At 38.1% G+C, this 17529-nt stretch overlaps 1 protein-coding gene across 5 annotated transcripts in view; it reads left to right on the plus strand.

Moving 5' to 3' along the window:
* The window catches only part of BCHE (butyrylcholinesterase), a 47481-nt gene extending 34460 nt beyond the window's left edge, over positions 1-13021 (plus strand). For 3 of the 5 annotated variants that reach the window (XM_010716967.4, XM_010716965.4, XM_010716966.4), the window contains exons 3-4: positions 7258-7424; positions 12711-13021. In XM_010716967.4, coding sequence (XP_010715269.2) covers positions 7258-7424; positions 12711-12838 — 295 coding nt within the window. In that variant the 3' untranslated portion in view covers positions 12839-13021. Of the gene's footprint in view, positions 1-7257; positions 7425-8776; positions 8855-12710 lie in introns of all 5 variants that reach the window. The other 2 variants (XM_085232832.1, XM_085232833.1) reach the window with 2 other exon arrangements.
* The last annotated feature ends 4508 nt before the right edge of the window (positions 13022-17529 follow it).

The following is a 17529-nucleotide window of genomic DNA, read 5'->3' on the forward strand; positions in this document are numbered from 1 at the left end:
AAACGTCTCTGTCATCTTGTCTTTGCTTTTACAGTTTTTAACAACAGAAAGCCTCAAAGAGTATATTTCAGTGTGAAATATTTTGGCATATTATAGAGATTTTGCACAGGGAGTCCTTCTGATCCTTTCAGCATATAGTAGATGATAAGCTGACTTGGGAAAGTGTTCTGAAAGTTAACAATTTTTCTTATAGGTGGTACACGTGCTTGTTGAAATTTTCCCTTACTGAGTTCTCTAAGGATAGGCTCCAGAACAGGTTTGTGGTCTCTTGTGGTTACAAGAACATGAGGTCTGACCTCAGATAAAGGATTTTGAGTCTTCCACACCATGGCCTTCTCCAGTGTCTAGTTGAGCTAGAAACTCAACTTAGACTCTGAAACTAACAGCAAGGTAGGAAGACTCCAGAACAAATCCAAATTGTCTGGGAGCTGGAGAAGATTCAACAAGTACTTGATCTTCTTTTTGGTAGGATTTGTCTGGGAAATGTCTGTTAAACTCCCAGTCGTACCTTGGGAGCAAAGCTGTACACAGGCCCACACCGTCCCTGCAGAGACCACCAGAGCTGTGGTTAGCCTGGCAGGGGTTGCTTTGTGACAAGAAGATGAATACAAGTGTAAATATTATGGCCTTTGGAAATTACATGAGATATCTGGAGATGTTTGCCTGACTAATGCTGGAAATACTTCTGGCTCCTTGGTTGCACAGGCAGCCTGGTATATGGGGTGCTCCTTACCAGCAAACCACTGCTCCATGCCCAGATGGAGAAGAGAAAACGTGTTCTCTTCCAGGCTGGGGAAAAAAAAAAAAAAAAGAAAAGATTCATCCATTTGGCTCAAATGCTAAGTGAAGTACTTAAAGATATTTGTTTGGCTGTTTTATTTAGTACCATCATGATTAATGGAAATGTCCTACACAACAGAGCAATTACTAAGTCAGTTAGAAAACTGAGATCTATTTTTAGGCTACAGATCTCATGGCCTTTCCTCAAAATGTACGATACCCTCAGTGGGATTGCTTACTGATTGAGGCATGGACAGGAGGGAGTCAGGCTTTGTACTGCAGAAAGAGTAAAGCACTGTCATAACCTGCCCCTCTGAGGAGCAATGAGTTGGAGGCCAGAGCTTTGGTGGGGACCTGTCGCATGACACTATTATTCATTAGCTCTTATCATCCTATAATTTTTCATTTGTCTACATACTGCTTTAATAAAGTAAGTGGCTATGTTTACTCATGGCAGCATTACAATTTAGTCCGTGGTATCACTTGTGAGTTTGGCATTTCTTTTTCTGCCAGCATGACTCTGCTTCCCGCCTCTTATAGATATCAACAGTTGATCCTATAGCCCAGGTGATGTTTTCTCATCCTCTTATTCTTTTGTATGCCCTGTGCTCCTAGTCTCTTTTACCCTTCTGAAAACACATTAGAAGAAAACACAACCAAAGTTTATAACATAGAAAAAATATTTTTGTTCTGCATTTCTACAAGTGCAAACTCAAACTACACTATTAATTGCATTCATTAGGTTTCACATTTTAACAGTTAGGTATTGTTAGGTTTCCCATCTGCACTGAGTTGCTGTATGAGAAACCGTAGGGGTGGAACCTGTGCTGCTGCCCTGGTTGTGCTGCTGGGATGTACCTTGGGTACATCTGTGCAGGCTTCAGCAGCTCCTGCAATGACAGTGTAGTTCTTATTTGATGCTGAAATTACCATTTCCATAATTCTTAAATGCTTTGTTAGGCAGCTGCAGAAAACATGCAAGAGGCAGCATTATTGCTGCTGTTGCATTCCCAGGTAGCTGGGAGGCACTTCCCCCTCCCTGTTACCCTGTGCCCATGGTAACACGGAGTAAAATGGCATCCCATGAAAAACAGCTGATTGCCAGCACTGCCTGATAGCTGCAAGGAATCATGGAAGCTAATAAAAATGATTCGCATTCATTCTCTCCTCCCTCTAAACCAACTGTTTAAAAGAAAAGGGGGCAAAATTGAGAGTGAGCATCAACAGATACAACTCTGGTGAAGTCAATAAAGTTGCACCTAGCAGGAGCAGGTCCCCATTTAATTTCAATTCTTACTGCACAGGGGAAGAAGAGGGTGCAGCAGCATTATCATAACCTTTCATTAATCTCAGCAGGCACCTCGTTCAGCTAACGAGACACATGCCAGCAGAATGCCAGTGTGGTGATAACCTGCAGAAGGCAGCGAGAAACAAATTGCCTTTCTGTGCATTGTGTTGTTGACTGGTGCTGCTCTGATGAGAGCAGCAGAGGTAAGCTGTGCACAGAGGGGCCACCTTTCTACTGCTCTGCAGATCAGAGAGGAATGGGATATCCTCTTCAGGGTGAGCTGCAGGCAGTGAGCTTGCTGAGCTGCTTTCAGAGAGGGTCAAAGGAAAGCCAGCAGCTACTGAAGAGACAATTAAGAGCAATAACATGCTGCTCAGGGGAAATTAGTATGTGCTTCTTCTCAGGGAGTATATCTCTACGAGCAGCTGTAGCTAGGCAGAAGCAAGTGTGTGTTTGTGGCCTTCCAGGCAGGTCTGGCTGGAGCAAGGGGCTGCCAGGTGCTGGAGGCAGAGTTCTTTCAGCCTCTGAATCTCTTAGCAAGTTTGGATTTGTATAATTAATCTGTGTTAGACGGATGAAATAATGGATGAACATTGTTGCAGTTTCCTCTACAGAAGCGCGTGAGGTGCTGACTAGATCCTGTTATAAACAGAGCAGCTAAATAGGAATAGAATGAAGGTATGGGACAATCTAAACCAGCATGTGGTACAGTGTTTGCAATACTCTTTACAAAGGTAAATTATGTCTAAACTGTTTTCCAAGAGAACTATCACAAAAGATTTTTCTTTGTGGTTGACAAAGTAGAACGTAAGAGTACAAAAGAAGCTCTCTGTTAAATGGAGGCACCACAGCAAAGTGAAAACTGTTAAAAGTTCACTCACAAAAATAAAGTGAAATAGAAAACTAAAGAAAAAAAATCGATGATTAATTAAATTTTTGTGAATTTGTTTGATAAACCATCAAATTAATGCTATAAATATTAATAAATATGCAGCGAGCTAGTGTTGTTTTCCAGGTTATATTGATCATATTAAGAATGGTAACGTTGGCATTTTGATTATGATAAACAGAACTGTGTTCAGGTAGTTGCATTTTCCATCTGAAACAAATTAGCTTTCTTTTTTTTCTGAAGCTTTGGAAGAAGAACACTAAATATGCAGAAATGATCATAGAATCACAGAGTGGCTTTGGTTGGTTGGAAGGGATCTTAAAGCCCACCCAGCCCCAACCCCTGCTGTGGTCTGACTGCCCAGAGCTCATCCAGCACGGCCTTGGGTACCTCCTGTGAATTATCTCCTCTGAAGCCCTATTCTCTCCTGCTGTCAAATCTGGAATTCTTCCTATGAATGAGCCCTGAAGATAAAATTCTATTGACAATTACAGTTATGCAACATCCAAAAAGGGAAAGTTTGACCTGTGGAACAGTAAATTTAAAAGTAAAATAAAATAAAATTCCACAGATCAAAGGATTACAGTACAGCTTATGAACTTTAGTGGTAGCATATATACGTAAAGGTGGTGCATGAGAGCAGCTTTAGTAGAGATGAACTGCTAAAAACTCTTTTTCAAATTATTGAGAAAATGTTTGGCTGCCTTAAACACTTATCTTTATAAACTAAATGAGAAAATATCAGTGAGCTGCTGCCAATATTGAAGAGCCCAGCCTGAAACCTCATGGCATATGAAAAGCAAAAAATAGGAGAAATATAGAAATAACTTCTGTGCATTCCAAAGTGTAAGCACAAGTTCGGGTTCTTTTCTTCTTCTCTTACATTTCTTCTCTGGGAGCAATTCAAATAATTGCACTTCTTAATTGCCCTAAGACTCCTGCACACATTAAAAAGTGTATAGAAAATAAGCGTATAGAAAATACACTCAAATTATTCAGTGAAGAACCTTGCATTTTCAGTGAACAAAAGGAAGATATTTCCTGGCTAGAGCTTAAGGATAAGGACAGAGATCTAAGGAATGTTTTTAGAATTCAGCAAAGTTGATGCACAATAGAAATGTGGTCCAAGCTCTAACGGGTATCCTTTCAAGTCCTACTGACAGCACAGAGGTAGCTACAAGTGAAATGTAATGAAGAAGACATGAATGAATGGTATCAGAAGATGAAATAGCCTCAAAATGTTAAGAGGTCTGAGAAGCTGATAAAGCCCACAAGATGGAGGTTTCCATAGAAATTCTGAGCATTGTTTCAGTAGCTTCAAGTTCTAATCTGTCAGCCAAGATCACCCATCCAACCACAGACGGATGCAGGTAGGCCTGTACAGTGTTGTATGGGAACTGTTGAGTCATGGCCTGAACCACTAATTGAACACCTGGGAAAAGGACCCAGGCAGCCCTGGGAGCACAGGTGAAGGCAATTCACCTGTGTGACTGGAAGGGGTGGAGCCTGGCTGCAGCTCTCTTAGACCTCATTGAAGGGCTAACAGACAGTGTGGAAGGATCTCTTTTTGAAGACCTCTTCTTGCTGAAGCTTTCCCTTTTGAACTTTGAATTTTCTGATGTGGGTGAGCAATCTTTTTCCCTTCCTTTATATCACCCTTCTATCATGGTAGTTTTTCTGTCATTGCACCTTTGTTGCAATGCCTTTCTCATCATATTGATCTGTTCAATTGTTACAAGTGTATCAAGTTCCTCTTTGGTTGGTAAGGATATTGTCACAAAACTTTTAATTTTTTATGTAAATATTATTAGACTTGGAGTTTGGTCTGGACACTATGTGATTTTGTAGCTTTTTCTGTGCACTGCAATTCTCGTCATGAAGTTATTAGTGAGGAGGAATGAAATGTAATTGTAATAGGACAGTGAGGTCATAGTCATAACTTGTTCTTACCAGTTAAACATTGCACTCTTGTGATCTCTGTATTTTGCTTTAACTTGGAACTCCTTTTTAACTTCAGAAATTTTCAGTAGTGAAGCTAAGGTGGGAATTACTGGACATGTCTTTGAACAGTAAGCATTCTGGAAATTAGAGAGAATGTAATGATCAGCATGCTCACGTATTTCAAAGTGCTGCACTCTTCTGACAGTTCTTTCAATAATTTTTAGTAAAATACATCTGTAGCCATTCTATAATCCCCCCTACACCTGCAAATTATAATGTGGAGTGTCATGATTTATTTCACAGGATAAAAGCTGTTAAATGAATACTGACAGCACTATTAGTGTTCTGATCTTGAAATGAAGTGCAAGTCAGCTCTGCTTAAGTTGTTGTTCTCTCGAGTCACAAATAAATGTGCAGTTAAAAGGGTGCCATAAGTTAATCAGAGCAAAATTAGTAGAGAAATATCAGTAAGGAAGTGAGCCAACGAGGAAATGGCACGTTGAATCTCTTACTCTGTAAGAGTTTCTGTAAGTGAATGATACCCAGTGCTATGAACTCTAGAATGAAGCAGAATGGGGCAAACGTTTCACTCTTTCTGCATGAACTAAGAGATGTCAGTACTATTTCAGTGGCTGAATCTTGTGCTCCGATTGCTCCCACCTGTGCCCAATGCCTTGTTCTCACTTGTGGCAAGCAACACTCAAGCAGGCTCCATATGTGATGAACTCCTCTCTGACCGCTGCCTTCTGGGAAGTCTTGGTGAAAAGTGAAGTGGAGAAAAGCAAATTAACTAAGCTTCTAGTGCTCCTTAATTTATCCTGCCAAGGATCATCAGCTACCATCATTCTGCCCTAAAAACTATTCCTTGATGTCGTCTTCTAGCAAAGAAAATGAGTCCTCTTGCTTGCACAGAAATAAGATATTTAATTTGTCTTCTAACCTCTTCAGAACTAATTCAAATTTGTATTTTAAACAGTCACAGATCATCCACTGTTTTTCTAAAATATCATATTCTGTCTCATTTGTTCCCTAATGCAATGTTTCACATTTTGTTCTTTTTAAACACCCTCAAATTTATGTTTTCTCTAATCATAGAGATCCATCCAATAGATACTATGTGTTGTCCTTTTTGGAGGGGAAAGCTGGATCTGTCTGTCCTTTTGAATGTTAATGTTTGTCAGTAGAGCCCTATGAATACCATTGTATTATAAATATTTATTACAACTATTTTAATACTAGCAGCTGTGATCCTTTAATGTGCAGAGTCTGTGTTGTAAAGATCCAAATGCTCTGTAGCTCTTCCAATTTCCAGAAGATTTGAAATTGTTCATATTTGGCACTCCTCTAGTGAAGCTCAGCATAGCCCAAGGAGGAACTTTTCCTCGTTCATGAGAAATAATTCTTTTCTCTCCTGCTATAGCTCCAATGCAAAATTTAGACAATTTTGAACCTTTCCTTGCATTTTTTCAGAGCCATTTCATCCAGTCAGTTTGTCTATCTGAAATGGTCTACAATGTTAAAACTAAAACATGAATCATGAAACCTTCCAAACTAGTTTATTTGTTCTTTTAAGGCACTGGTAATAATATACAGCTTCTGTGAGAATCTCCATATTCAACACATGTATCTTATGCATAGCAGTTAATCAAGTATTTTTATCATAAAGTATCTGTACAAAGACTGCTCTGAAAGTAATGCCTCCTATTTTGTTATATTGGCCCAGACAGTCAGTTGTTGGTGGAATGGCAGTAATGGCTGAACCTTTCCACCAATCATAGGATCTTAGAATGGTTTTGGGTTGGAAGGAACATTTAAGATGATCTAGTTCCAACACCCTGCTATAGGTAGGGACACCTCCCTCTAGACCAGGTTGCTCAAAGTCCCATCCAGCCTGGCCTGGCTGATCTGTTACATTTTGTTGCCTTATGACAGATGGCAGCAGAGGGGCAATCTGACAAAATGGCAGCAGACATAGAAGTGCATATGAAGCAAAGGTGTGGGGGGGAAAAAATGACACCCGCTGACGTTCATTGACATCTGCTGACCAACCAGTGGATATGAGCACAGTGAGGTGATGAGTGGTACATTTCAGCAGTGGTGACAGCAATAGTGGTCACAGATTGTGACCATTGGTGCAGATGTGCGCACGTGCTGCAGGCACTTGTTTATCACTGGCAGAAGTGCATTGGTAAAGGAGGTCTCTGTGTTGGAAAACAGTGTTTTGTAGCTGAGAATTTGCTCTATCAAATAGTCTTATTTTGCTCTTTACTGTTGAGTAAAAACAACCGAGCAGAAAAGCTTATGTGATATGATGAAATGAATCCTCATTCAAAATGAAATATTTCTCTTGATCTTTTAGAAATCCAAATGGGACCGTGATTAATGGAACAAGATGGCCAGTCTTCACCAGTACTGAACAAAAATATTTAACATTAAATACTGATGCTTCGGAGGTACTTACAAAACTACGTGCTCAGCAGTGTCGGTTCTGGAATATTTTTTTCCCTAAAGTACTGGAAATGACAGGTAAAAATGCTTTTTAGATACTTTTATCTAAATTGTTTCATGCAAGGCTTGTTTGCTTGGTATTAATGCGATAATTCAATTTAAGCTTTTATGTTTCCATTTGTAACTCTATTTCCATGAGATGTTCAGATGTTGGATAAAATTTCCCATGCTGTGATGATGGGCATCATACTCTATGGAAAGGAAAAAGAAAGAATCGTTGTTCCTGGATCCTAATCTAGCAGTGAGACAAGAATGTTGTGCTGCTTTGTCATGTATCTACATCTATCAGTCCCTGAAATGCTGTAACAGAAATACTGCTTTTGTATTTATGTTCCCTACACAATCTTGCACAGTTCTGACAAAGAAACATTTAAGTTTCTACTTACAACCATGGCATAATACTTTGTATTTTAACAATTCTCTTTGCTGAATTTGCATTTCCTATCTCCATTCATGCCCAGAAGAACTCATGGGACGGTACATTCCATATATATATATAAATATATATATATATATATATATATATAAAAGTATTTCTTCATCAATCAATGCCTCTTCCATCATTTCTTCTACTGAAATAGCCAAGGAGGGTTACTTTAATATGATATAAGATGATAGAAAACAAAGTATAAGGAAATGTTATGTCATTGTTGCTGTAAGTTGTAGTTCAAGCTTAGTTCAGATAGAAAAGTAGGATTGCGTCAGTTAGGACAAGAAAACAATCAAGCTGAATTATTTTCCAGACATTGCGCTCCAAATGGTCAGTTTGACATGGAAGTGCTTGTCAATGAACCACACAGTGATCACTGCATAAGCTGTGCTACACATTTGACATCTTCTCCATATCTTCTCCCAGCCATTGCTGGGTCCGTGTGTGTTCCAGCACCTGAGCAAGCAGGTTTCCATGGCAGATCGAGGCAGGCTCTCTGAGGCAGTTCTAGTCCCTGCTATCTTTGTGCATCTTTGCTCAGGCAAAAAGATCTGATATGTTCAAAAATATGTATAAATAAATCTTGTGGTTTAGGGTTGAGAAAACTAAGAAGAAAAAATAATAATAACTCGCTAATGTAACACCCCCATAGATAATTCTGACCTTTCTATCTCTAGAGTATTTTGTATGATTTTTGGAAGATTTCTTAAGGTCTCCCCCTTCAATTTCGATATGTAAGATTATAACTGAAGAAGTGAGTTTAAGTTGGTAGGTAGATACACCAGACTTAGATATGTGGGCTCTCGATCCCAACTTGACACAATTACTACACATGTACATAGGTAGCTCTATTGCAAAGGGCTAACTGCACCCAGAGTACTCTCCCTTCACAGTCACCCAAAGATAAAGCAGGAGCATTCATTTAATGTTTCATTCGAAGACAGAAGCACCAGGACTACCACCAGAACATTTTCTGATGACGGCTTCTAAAAGAAACACACTGGAGGGACAATAAACAGTAAGTGACTCTTAAGAAGCTTTTAGAGCAATCATATGTTAATTATAAAAGCATCTCTGTACGACTCTACCTCCTCAATACAATCTTTAACGCATCCTGAGCCCTAGCTATTTACATCTCTGTTTCCTCTAGATGATAGAAAGCTCCAGGTAGCCAAGATTTCCATTTATGTCTCATTACTATTTTAGTGTCCAGTATATATAGTGCATACATTTCTGTTTCACTTGATATTATTGCATCATACATCATCTATAAGGAAATCAAACTTCAAAGTGGCCACTGTAAATATATTGTATTAAAAAGTAAATATATAAGCTCTGAAAAGATATTAACTACAGAGACAGAGGGGAGTTCAAACTCTTGAGTAGTAATAACCAAAATCACTGTGTTTGCTATGAACCTCTCAAAAGCATCTGGACTTCATAAAACAATACTGAAAGTACTCAGACTATTAAAAATGTGATGACTTAGAAAAGTCACCATCAGAATTAGTTGCCTATTTCCATAGAGCTGTGTACTGCAGTCCTTATGCATGCAAAAAGGTGGATTAGCCAAAACTAACCTAACTTGCAGATGACAAAGAAAATTCTACTCTGTACCTATGACAGCCATCTGTGGACCTTTATAATCTTAATTCTTCCCAGCTCCAGCATTTTGCATACTGGATGGTAAGAGGGAGAATAGTTCTTAAAATTATTCACCCCCAAGATAGGGCAATTTCCATTTGAAAGGTGATAATAATAACCTGAAGTCCTGAAAAATATATTAAAAAAAACCTACACTGTTTGATTTTTTTATTTTTTTTTATTTTTTTAAAGCATTGATATTCAAAGCATGTGATTAAAAAGCACTGAATACAGAGATACTGAAGTAGATATTCTCCTTTCTGGAATATTGTGTGGAAACTATCACCGTGAGAGAAACAGCAGCATAAAGCTGTAGTGTTTGTGATACTGATGAACCAAGAAGTTTTGCTGGTACCATCATTTATGAGCTGTTGAGGAGGACAGGAAAAAAAAAATAATTCCAACTTGTCATCCCTTATTAATTATACTGTGTCATAACAGCTACTTGGCCTTTGTCTCAATCTTAATGTTAATATTACAAAAATAAATTCAAGATTAGCACTTTATTGGCACATGTAGCAGAGCAACAAATGATGTTATGGAGATAAATATAACTTTGCTATAATGCCAGTGAATTGAGGGCTGTATGCCTATGTGGAAAGAAAAGAAAGTGCCAGCTGTCTGTGCTGACACTGCTGAAGAATCAAAACAACCTTTTTTTTTTTTTTTTTTCTCTCTGTTAAACTGGGACCTTTCTGAGCGTTAAGGTATGATTCACCACCTCCTGAAATTTCCCCCCTTCTCCTTGTAAACTTCTCTGTGCTTTGCATTGGACTAATTAGTATCTTTATAGAGTCGGACTATCTAGAAGATGGCATATAGCAAAATAACCTCACTGTATTATCAGCTCACTACCAGAGAATTGCAGCAACCAGTAATCTGAGCTGTAATTATCAGTCAGGTCGAATTCTCTAATCTTTTATCCTTTTTTTTTTTATCTTTTTTTTTCCTGCTTTCTAGCTGTCAGCTCATCCAAGTCATAGGTGGTTGTTTCAAAGAGATTGATGATGTTGGTGATAATGGGATGCATTGACTTGTGACTTCAAGTTGAATCTTATCTCTGAAAAAGCAAACAAACAGGAATCCAAGTTCTTACTTCAGTGTTTTCCTTTCTCCCTCTTGTCTTTTAGATTCATAATGGTGGCAAGTCTGAATTTCTCATTGTCTGTTTTCTCCAACTGAACTGTCTCACAATTTATACTCTCAACCACTGACTTTTAATTGAAGCTGTGTGTATTATAAAGCTATTTCACTTTCCAATGTCTTTGAGCACAAATGTTTTCTGCGCATTAAGACTTCAAACACATCTAAACCTGAATAATTAAAGTAAGAACAGTTTTTTGAATTCATAAATGGAATCTGTGCCTGGATAAACAAAACTGAAAACTAGAATAAGATAAGAAATGAGGTTTAAGTTTTCTTTCTTTTAATAATGCCAGTGATGGTTCACGTCAAATGACCAATCCATCTGACACATGTGGAAAATCTGGCTCTGAAATCCTGAATAATTCCTTAAATTAGAAATGTGCAGAGATGAGTTCCTAGGGTCGGGAAAGTCAAACAATGTGTGTGTCTTCTCCCTCTAGTTCTGTGTATTATATCAGCACAGCTTAGTAATCAAAACATGCTGTTATTGTTATCAGCATTTACAAATGTTCTCAGGGTTAATCACAGCAATGGCCAGCAGGAGAAAAAAAAAAAATATTAAAATTATCTGAACTTTTCTTTGAACTCTGATGTAACCAAGCTTATTTACTTATTTTAACTGAGAGCAATTTGGTTAACTTTTTAATATTTCTTCCTATATTTGTACACAATTTCACTTTTGATTACAAGAAGCACAGAACCTCCCCAAGAAAAAGTATCTTGGTTTTATTTCTGGTCTCACTGGAACAAAGTAATGTAAATCTCATTTCAAAGTCTCATTAAATTGCCATCTGGATTTCCAGACCAAAGAGGTTTGGATGTGTTGAGCTGAACTGCAGATAAGCAACCAAATTACTGGATGCTTCTCCAAACTAAATCTCTGAATCTGTTAACTCTCTTTCCAGAATATTTTCCCTACTGATGTGTAAAACACAAAAGTATTTCATTTTCACATAACCAGTTAAACTTGCAGTGCTGGCAGATCATAAAAAATGGGGAGAAAAGAGTGTTTTTATAGAGGGAAAGGGCCTATGCTCTATTGCAGCAGAAGAACATAAAGTCAGAACAGCATAAAGAACTCATGGAGCTGTTATCTAGTGAACACAATTACTGCATTTTTTGGAAGCAAGCTACATCAATATGGGACGCTGAGATAATTAGGTGCAAAATGAGTAAAGACATTCATAGATCATCAATGGTTTCTGAACTTTAACAGAAATTCTGAAGCTGACCCACAGTATGCAATGAGCCCTGTATGCTTTATCTTTCATTTTGTGGTTGTATGTGTTGTTCCTGCAAGGTCACTGCATCCCTCTCTAGGGTTAATTATCTTTTGGGACTGGAGGAAGTGATCCCTGTCCTTAAGATACTCCGGGAACCTTGTAAAGTGATATATTTTTATTACTCTTCTCATCTTCACCCTCTGCTCTGATGCCTACAACGAATTTGGCAATAAATATTACCTTGGGATACAGGATTAGTCAGCAAATGCTTTATAGGCTAGAAAGAAAGAGAAAAAAGAAATTGATTTTACGTTGACATTATGCACATTTTACGGTATCCTTCTCCAAACTTGTGTCACTTATACATTAAGCATGCAGATTTATTTTGAAGCAGGGTGAAATCCTGGTCATCCATTGTAATCTATTGAAACTATAGGCAGGACTGTTGTGGCCTTCAACAAAGCTGTGATTTCATTGTAACTTTACAAGTTATCTATCTCAGAGTGCGTATCATATTCTTTGGGGTATGTAGGCTTTGCTGTGGAATATACTGAACTAATATTTCAAGGGTTTCACAAAAAGATGGCTCTAAAATGGCATGTTTGATGGACGGAATATTATGCAAAGCAACAGTCCCATACATAAACATCTTTATTTCCCTGAAGTGTGCCTGAATGTTATCTTTGCAGTTGTTCCTGATCTGTCACTGAATTTCCAGTCATTCCAAGTTTGAGAAAAAGATACAAAAGAACATGCTAAAATGTATTTAGAGCAAATGACGTTGATAATCAGAATTATTTTTCAATTAGCATGTAAAGAGATTCAAATTTAGATTAATGTAACCCATTTCATGTTTTACAGGAAATATTGATGAAGCAGAACGAGAGTGGAAAGCAGGATTCCATCGCTGGAACAATTACATGTCAGACTGGAAAAATCAATTTAATGATTACACCAGCAAGAAGGAAAGATGTGCAGGCACTAATTAATATGTTTACCCTATCCAGTATGTTTGTATTACTGATCATCAAAGCAAGTATAGTGGTAGTTATCTGACGTGGCTAGCATTGAATACGTTAAGCAGATTAAAAAAATATTATGGATATAATTTTGATTCCCCAGATCTTTCATTTATATTTTACCTCATATCTCAATAAACAATATAAAACATCCGTACTCTTTGAAGCTTCACTGCTTCATTGTGTTAAATAGGACTACAGAGATTAAAGTCTGAAGATTAATGGTGTACATATTATAAACACTAGCTGCTTAAATTCTCACTTCAAAGATACAGTGTAATCTGTTATAGAAAAAAATGGATTTTTTTTAGCAGAAATGGCAGTGTTTTATAGTATTGCTTTGCAAAACACAATTGTTTTTAACTGCGATGCCACAGCACTTAGGCTTTGCTTCAGACATAATTTAATTGACATAAATATAAAGAGATTACAACTTTGCTGGACACGCCAAACGATATTTGCTTGTTAGACCAAAAAGTTATAAGACAGACATTAAAGCCCGAATCGTTGCTTTTTGTATGGCAAAATCTGTAGTACAAGGCCATAGTAGGAGAATATTCAGACTATCTGCTAAAAGCTTAAATCACTCTGTGCAAGTCCAATGGTGAAAGCAGCCAGATAATCTGAGGTCTGTGCTTCTTCTAGCCTCATTTTTTCAAGGAGTAAGAAAGGTCTAGTTTCTTTAAGTCACAGCTTTTGTCGTTCAGGTGCCCAATGTCTTTGTCCTGTACAAGTCTCTGCAATTAAGGTGAGCTCTATGAAAATCTAGCTATGAAAATCTTGTACACTGAGTTATCTTGCAGTTGAAGGAGTGGCCCACATGTACTGGATCACAGTGGACACATTTTTAAACCTGTAGAACACTGATCTATGTATTTTCAAGCTCATCAGATGTCAGCCACTGAAGGTCTACTAAGGAAGGCCAGGAAGGACCTCACTGCAGAAGGACATGGGGATGTGGTGGGAAAGACCCAGTTCTTTGGCATGGTCAAATGAGCTCCATTTGTCATGCACGTAGGCATCTCCTCAACTGCTTTCTACCCACTCGAGATGAATCTATTAGATGGGACTAAAAATACCCCTTGGATTGCTCTTCCTCCTACTTTTCTGCTTCTGGGTGAGTTGGAAGTTCTATGCCTCAATAACACCTTAAATAGCTGCCTTTTACTGGTCCATCTGGGAAGAATAAATGTCAAAAATTTGATAAACATGAAGAGTATGTAAAATCAACAGCCCATCTCGTAAATAAATTATTCTGAAGCTTTCTGTAGAAGTAATAGCTTTTCAGTGCATCTATTTTCTGTTCTAGTGATTATGAGCTCTTGGAAAATTCCTTCTCAAATTTAATATACTGAAGAGATCTAGATAAGTAACAGAGGCTAGTCTCTTTGTGGCTGTCAGTCTGACCATATGGGATCCCCATTACATGAATAAAAAAAAGTGCAGAAAATCCATCCTCTGCTACTGAAGATGGCTTGCCTTTTCACACTTATTTCTAGGCTATTTTATAGAAAACTATCTTTAATGCAGGATTTCAAAAGGCTTCATCCTAAACAGTCAAAAAACTGGTCATTTTTGGGCAGGCTGATTAAAATTTGCTTCTATCTAGGATTAAAAAACCTTCTTCACACAGCACGTTACCTTTGTACCACAAGTAATTAGCTCACTACATACATTAGGATAGCTACTGCCATGAATAGTAGCATGGAGAGCTATATCACTTTGTGGCTATTTACTGGATATTCTTTATACCATTGAAATGCTCTTAAGGGTAAACTTTCTTTCATCGCTGCGGTGGCACTGGATCTCCCCATTTTACTTACACTATATGCTTCATAAATATGCTGGATGCTAATCTGCCACAAAGAGCCTTGAAATAGCACACAAGCATATTTAGAAGCATCATTTGTCTGTCTTGATATCCTGTTTTTGATTGTGTTTCACTATCTGTCTAATCACTCGTCTTTTGGGGATAAAAGAAAGCTAATTAAAATGCTTAAATAACCTTTGGGAAGGGCAGTCTATAAAATATTTTGCTGTGAAGGTGTCCTCTGTATGTGCTGTGAGTGAGTCTGGATAAGGTCTCCTTGAAGACTAATACTCTTTCTGGAGTATTTCTACCATGTCTGTGACATGTTCTTAAATAAAGGGAGGGAAGAAAGAAAAACAGAGTAAAATAAATCTTAAATCACTTTGAAGAGTTGTTTTATGAGTTGCTTTACTGTTTTTCTTTGCGTGAATGTATCGCTAGCTTTGTGTTTTTCATATGCTGGGAAATGATTAATATCTCCACTTGTCATTCATGTGAAATCAATGTATTTAGCCCTATGCTTATATCCCACACTTTGGCAAATAAAGCCTTAAGCACTTGTACAAAAGTGGCTAAGGGAACAAAGGCTTCAGACAAACATTGTGGATGGCTTTAAACTAAAGGTCAAATGAACTTTTATTTTGAGGAAATTGAGGATACTGTGTCATTGCTTTGGAAAATTATATATTAGACATCTTAATCTGACCTCACTGAAGATGCAGAGTTAATTTATGTTTATCCTTGGATTAAATGAGACAAGAAATCAAGGTTTTCATGTGAAACTAGAAAATGTGTTGATCCTTTCTTCCTGTTCCTGATATCTGAAGAAATGATTCCGAATTTAGTCCCAGAGTTGCTGAAAAATTATAAGAAAATGAAAAGCAGTGCCAACAAAAATGTTGGCGTTAAATCAGTTGTCATTGGATTTATAAGCGAACAGCATGCTGATTGAATTACAGACATTTCACACCTGTTTTGCAGATAGTCATAAGAGGTCTGAACTGAAAAAATTTCCCACAAAAAAATCTCTTTAATTAAAACCACTATCTTTTGCATTTAAAATGTTTTGTCTGGAGGAATTTGGGTTACATAAGCTTTCGGTGAAGTTAAGTGTTATCTGAGTGAAATTGCATAAGAGCTGCCCCTGGAATATCAAATCCAAAGGATTTGGGGTGCTCAGATTACGTGGCAGGGGCTCTGCAGAGCAGAACCAGGCAACATTAAAGCTTTCTGGCTTCAGACAGTGGTCCTTAGACATGGATGGCTTTCTCTAGCAGAATTAAGACCCTCACAAAGTTTCCAGGCTTCCTAACACAGATTTTACACTTATGAACTGGATTTTTGGGTGGACGTTCAGGTCTCGGTGTCCTAAGACCTGGTCATTGCTTTAGGTTTATCTACTGATAAGGCCAAATTTCCATTTAAGCAGAAGCTTGGATTTTGGGCCCATTTTGATCCATCTATATATAGAGTAGAGTTTACTGCTCTGTAAATGCATGCAAATAGACAACTCAAATGTGTCTGCTAATAGCAAGGGAAATCTCGATCAGCTCAGAAGTATCTTTGCAACATAAGGGATTTAAGCCCATTCTTTATTTCAAGGAGGGTGCTGGGGAGAAAATTATCTCAGATTATGGAAAACTGATGGAACTGTCAGAAAAATGTAGATGTATTTCATGATACACAAGCTTAAGATGACCTCTGGCCTCTCTAATGTTCTTATCACAATGGATCGTCAGCAAGAAATACAGCTCGTTGCCAGATACCACATAGATTAGTCTGAAAGGAACACTAACCTTGCAGATAAATATATTTGTCTCTGTCAACATCATAATGCTGTCTTCTTCTCAGACGCGATTATGGCTCATGTGTTTCTACTGGCTCAGCACCAGTTCTGCAACATCAGCGGCAGCTATTTAGAGGGACATAATAAACATCACCGTGCTTCAGCTACACCTGCAGCGTGTCTGGCTAGCAAAGAACAACCACTGCTAAGTGCCAACCTGTATGCATAGGGCTGCTGCCCTTCTATTCCCACACAGTGGAAAAAACACGAGTGTTTTTTGCACCAGAATGATCAATAATGGAAGGGCTTTGCAGTGAACTTCACAGCGGTACTATGTATCGCAACATCTCTGTTCTGATAACTCCAGCCAAAAAAAGCCTTCCCCTGGAGTGCAAAATGGGTATAGGAATTTGACAGTGATTCAGAATATGGGGTGAAGAATGAGAGTGCAGCTTTGGCTCCGGCCCGGGGGCTGATCTGGAAAGTGCTATTGCCAGCTGACTACTTTCTCACTAGCTTTTCCAGTCAGTGGAACCATGGGCATTTGCCAAAAATTTTGACTGCTCTTGGGCAGCCAGCAAGTCTAAAACCAAGCACCTGTGTAACAGATATGTGCATCTATATAAGTTTACTATGGCCGAGCCGTCTGTAGTACACACACTGCGTGCCAGTTGAGTTACTTCGGGTGGACTGGGAAGAAGAGTGCATTAGAAAAAGCTCCTGGTAGAATTACAAGTACTACTTAAAGCTTTGTTTTTATTTACCCTCAACTATCTAAGGTTCTGGGTGGGTTTTCTATTGCTAGCTGCCCACAGCTGTATGAAGGTGAAGAAACTTTTTTTTTTTTTTAATCTCTAGCAAAATGTAAAATTCTAGATTATTTCAAGACTGTATTTTAGGGGTCTACAAGAGGTATTTGGAAATGGTATGTGAACACAGTTTATATTTAACAACCTTGACTCTGTGTGGTGAACTGAGAAGACCATTCCTATGAAACCATATGAATGGAAACTGTTGAATCATAGCCTGAACCGCTCACTGATTGAGCACCTGGGGAAAGGACCC

This window comes from Meleagris gallopavo, chromosome 11 (assembly GCF_905368555.1).
Source record: "Meleagris gallopavo chromosome 11, MGAL_WU_HG_1.1, whole genome shotgun sequence".
In the NCBI taxonomy this organism is placed as follows: Eukaryota; Metazoa; Chordata; class Aves; order Galliformes; family Phasianidae; genus Meleagris; species Meleagris gallopavo.